Here is a 2,500-nt window from a genome sequence, read left to right as displayed (position 1 = left end):
TACGTTGTCGGAACAAAAATATTGCATGTATCAATATGGATGGAAATATTTAGTACATGAAATATCGATTTGCTAGATATATAAATAGATATATAAGATATAACTAATAAAACGGATCTTGTGTTCTGGAATTGGAATCAAAGAAAGATATTTAAAATGGCTCGTATGTTGTGACTTGGAATAAATGTTTCCCGGTAAAGGAAGGGAATAGTAATTTATTCATTCCTAATTTATTCCTATAGAACGTCTAGGAACAAGAAGATTAAATCGGATATATCGACAGATTCCCGCGTAGTCCAAAGAAAAAAAAGATCCAATTTCATCTCTATCGAATTTTAATATCAGAATAGTGGATATAATTATGATGCAATGGGTTAGGTCCACTTACTTTTTATTTTGTTGATTTCTAATCGATTTAATTGGAATAATGGAAAATAGGAAAGGAATAGTAATATTTGAAGATTTAACGAGACGACTTATCCTTACATTTATTATAATATTTAATATAATATTTATAATAATTATAAATTATATTATTTATTTAATAATTAATAATATATTTTTTATTTAATAATATATTTAATTTATTAAAATAGCAAATTTATAACCATACTATAATTAATTATAATGTTATAATTTTGATTATATATTAAAATATTAAATTATACGGTTTGTTACTTTTTTTTTATTACTTTATTACAAAGATCAACAATATCTTTATTCGCACTTCAAATATAAATACTACTGCCGGAGTTTTATGATTTATGAAAAAATCAAAGCCCCTTATCGGATTTGAACCGATGACTTACGCCTTACCATGGCGTTACTCTACCACTGAGTTAAAAGGGCTTGTTTGATCCAATTCCTGAATAAAGACACTATGAGTTTAGTATATATACTTATTATAATAGATGTACATAGATATATCTTATAATAAGTATAAGGGTTCATTCAGGAATGAAAAATTTTCTTTATCCAGTAAAAGTAAATTAAATAATTTAATATAATTTAATATAGAGTATATAATATAGGTAAAATAAAACGGTTTATTGATATTGGATTTGATAAATATCAATACAATGAATTGTTTCAAGACTATCCTAATTGACATCATAACTAAATTCATTTGAGTGATACATGTATCCACTAATTTAACATAGATCCAAGATATTTCATTGAATCATTGATAAAGAGATTCGGATAAAGAGATTCGGCGTGGCCTTTGAACCAAACTTTTATCGAAAAAAATTGTATAGAAAGAATCGTGAAAGACGGAAAGATCCTTCGTATCGAGTCATACCATTCCATTATATTGACAATTTTAAAAAACTATTCATACTATGAACATAGTATGATGGCGGTCGTGCAAGTCTGCCCCCATCGTCTAGCGGTTCAGGACATCTCTCTTTCAAGGAGGCAGCGGGGATTCGACTTCCCCTGGGGGTAGGGTACTACGAAAGGAAGTTGATCGTGGATTATCAATAAGCCTGGAATTGATTCTTCCTGGGTCGATGCCCGAGCGGTTAATGGGGACGGACTGTAAATTCGTTGGCAATATGTCTACGCTGGTTCAAATCCAGCTCGGCCCAATAATTTGCCGATCCGCCATGAAATGATATAATATAACCCATTTGTTGCTCTCCAGAAATGCCCGATCCCCCAATCCCAATACGGAAGAAATCCATTTTATGATATATCTATACCACTATTTATTTACTCTCTTTTTACAAGAAATTCTGATCTTGCTAATGATCTAGATTCATATCAGGATCCGTAACTATAAAGTAAAGTTTAAGGAAAAGAGTAAATAAAAAAAAACTTTTTTGATTGAACGAGTGATTATCCAATTGATTTGGCAATAACGAAAGGATTACTAGTAATACCGGCTGTTCTCACTAAAGTACATATACATATGGGTATCGATATATCACACTCGCAGCTCTGTTACAACACGCCCTTTCTAATCGAAATTGAAAGGGTTAGAATGAAATCATAAAAATATGTATACTTTATTTTATTATGGTATTTACTTGGGATTGTAGTTCAATTGGTCAGAGCACCGCCCTGTCAAGGCGGAAGCTGCGGGTTCGAGCCCCGTCAGTCCCGACGAATCCAAATCCAATAAAAAACTATATCAATTCATCTCTCTATTCTTTTTACGTAACATGACTTCCTATACCCACTTATCTTTCGGGAGTATATTTATGCACTTGCTCATGATCATGGTTTAAATAGATCGATTTTGTTGGATAATGTAGGTTATGACACTAAATATAGTTTACTAATTATAAAACGTTTAATTAGTCGAATGTATCAACAGAATCATTTGATAATTTCCGCTAATGATTCTAACCAAAATAAATTTTTTGGGTACAACAAAAATTTGTATTCTCAAATGATGTCGGAGGGATTTGCAGTCATTGTGGAAATTCCGTTTTCCCTACGATTAGTATCTTCCTTAGAGGCGACAGAAATCGTAAAATCTTATAATTTACGATCA

At 31.0% G+C, this 2,500-nt stretch overlaps 2 protein-coding genes, 3 non-coding genes and 1 pseudogene across 5 annotated transcripts in view; 4 read left to right on the top strand and 2 right to left on the bottom strand.

Annotated features, from left to right (window-relative positions):
- The window catches only part of LOC126608291 (photosystem II CP43 reaction center protein-like), a 4,357-nt gene extending 3,982 nt beyond the window's left edge, over window positions 1-375 (bottom strand). Inside the window, 1 exon segment of the mRNA XM_050276155.1 lies at window positions 1-375. This exon segment is cut by the window's left edge and continues 1,742 nt beyond it. The gene's annotated coding sequence lies outside the window, so the exon portion shown is untranslated.
- A 318-nt stretch (window positions 376-693) lies between these two features.
- Window positions 694-2,001, top strand: LOC126608303 (uncharacterized). The gene has a single exon (XM_050276166.1). The coding sequence runs from the start codon at window positions 1,352-1,354 to the stop codon at window positions 1,445-1,447; it is 96 nt and encodes a 31-aa protein (XP_050132123.1). The 5' UTR covers window positions 694-1,351; the 3' UTR covers window positions 1,448-2,001.
- On the bottom strand, window positions 778-849 carry TRNAT-GGU (transfer RNA threonine (anticodon GGU)). Its single transcript has one exon. It is a non-coding gene; the product is annotated as a tRNA-Thr (tRNA).
- Window positions 1,506-1,589, top strand: TRNAY-GUA (transfer RNA tyrosine (anticodon GUA)). Its single transcript has one exon. It is a non-coding gene; the product is annotated as a tRNA-Tyr (tRNA).
- Window positions 2,002-2,032: 31 nt separating the features above from the next.
- Window positions 2,033-2,106, top strand: TRNAD-GUC (transfer RNA aspartic acid (anticodon GUC)). The gene has a single exon. It is a non-coding gene; the product is annotated as a tRNA-Asp (tRNA).
- Window positions 2,107-2,164: 58 nt separating this feature from the next.
- Window positions 2,165-2,500, top strand: part of LOC126609125 (maturase K-like) — a 712-nt pseudogene continuing 376 nt past the window's right edge.

This window comes from Malus sylvestris, chromosome 16 (genome assembly GCF_916048215.2).
Source record: "Malus sylvestris chromosome 16, drMalSylv7.2, whole genome shotgun sequence".
In the NCBI taxonomy this organism is placed as follows: Eukaryota; Viridiplantae; Streptophyta; class Magnoliopsida; order Rosales; family Rosaceae; genus Malus; species Malus sylvestris.
Note: the sequence above shows the minus strand (reverse complement) of the source record. Positions and strands in the feature narration are given on the sequence as shown.

Coding starts and splice junctions, on each gene's coding strand:
- LOC126608303 (XM_050276166.1), top strand. CDS start 1,352: ATGATGGCGGTCGTGCAAGTCTGCCCCCATCGTCTAGCGGTTCAGGAC.